The sequence below is a fragment of the Austrofundulus limnaeus genome, unplaced genomic scaffold, assembly GCF_001266775.1.
Source record: "Austrofundulus limnaeus strain Quisiro unplaced genomic scaffold, Austrofundulus_limnaeus-1.0 Scaffold27, whole genome shotgun sequence".
In the NCBI taxonomy this organism is placed as follows: Eukaryota; Metazoa; Chordata; class Actinopteri; order Cyprinodontiformes; family Rivulidae; genus Austrofundulus; species Austrofundulus limnaeus.
The window spans coordinates 999,700-1,000,415 of NW_013952429.1; the positions used below are offsets into that span (position 1 = coordinate 999,700).

The 716-nt window shown below is 39.2% G+C and overlaps 1 protein-coding gene across 1 annotated transcript in view; it reads right to left on the reverse strand.

Annotated features, from left to right (window-relative positions):
• Nucleotides 1–364, reverse strand: part of LOC106515205 (structural maintenance of chromosomes protein 2) — a gene marked incomplete at its 3' end in the record, with an annotated part of 4,796 nt that extends 4,432 nt beyond the window's left edge. Inside the window, 1 exon segment of the mRNA XM_014004877.1 lies at nt 53–364. Coding sequence (XP_013860331.1) covers nt 53–220 — 168 coding nt within the window.
• Nucleotides 365–716: the final 352 nt, after the last annotated feature.

The following is a 716-nucleotide window of genomic DNA, read 5'->3' on the forward strand; positions in this document are numbered from 1 at the left end:
ATATATATATATATGAAACAGCTTCATCCATATACAGAAGTTACATTCTTACATGTGTTAGGTTAGAAATACCCAAAAGGAAACATATTGAGTCCAGAATATTGGACTTTCCGCTGCCGTTCAGTCCGGTGATGGCATTAAACAGCGGGTCGAAGCCATTGATTTCCGTCCTCTGTGCGTATGATTTAAACCCTTCAATGATAATAGACTTGATGTGCATCTTTCTGCTTTCTCTCCGAGACGTCCGGAGGCAAGTCTTGTAAAAGCGACGAAACTTAAAGTCAAACTTGTGACAGACGACTTAGAGCCCAGTGTTTACAGCCGACGACACTTGAATTTTGGCGGCACCCGGGCCTGAAGACCCCGACAGGGCCCTCATTTTACAAGCCGGAGTCTAAGCGACATGAAATGTTTATATAACTTAATGAGATATAAATAGAAATGTAGCTTATTACATACCTTGTAGTTATTACTTGTTTTTGTTGTCATGATAAAATTTTAATCATAGCTTTTATTAAATATTTAGCGCAACATGTGTTTAGTTCTATCAGGCACTTTTTAGGACTTCTAAATGTCTCTGCGTAGCGCCACCTGTCGGCCATTAAAGCCGAAAATACCAAAATAAACCTAAAAGCTGCCACAACTAGATCATTATGGTCACTGTGGTAATCATGTTTTATTTCTGAGCAGTACTCCTAATAAGGCAGACAGACTAA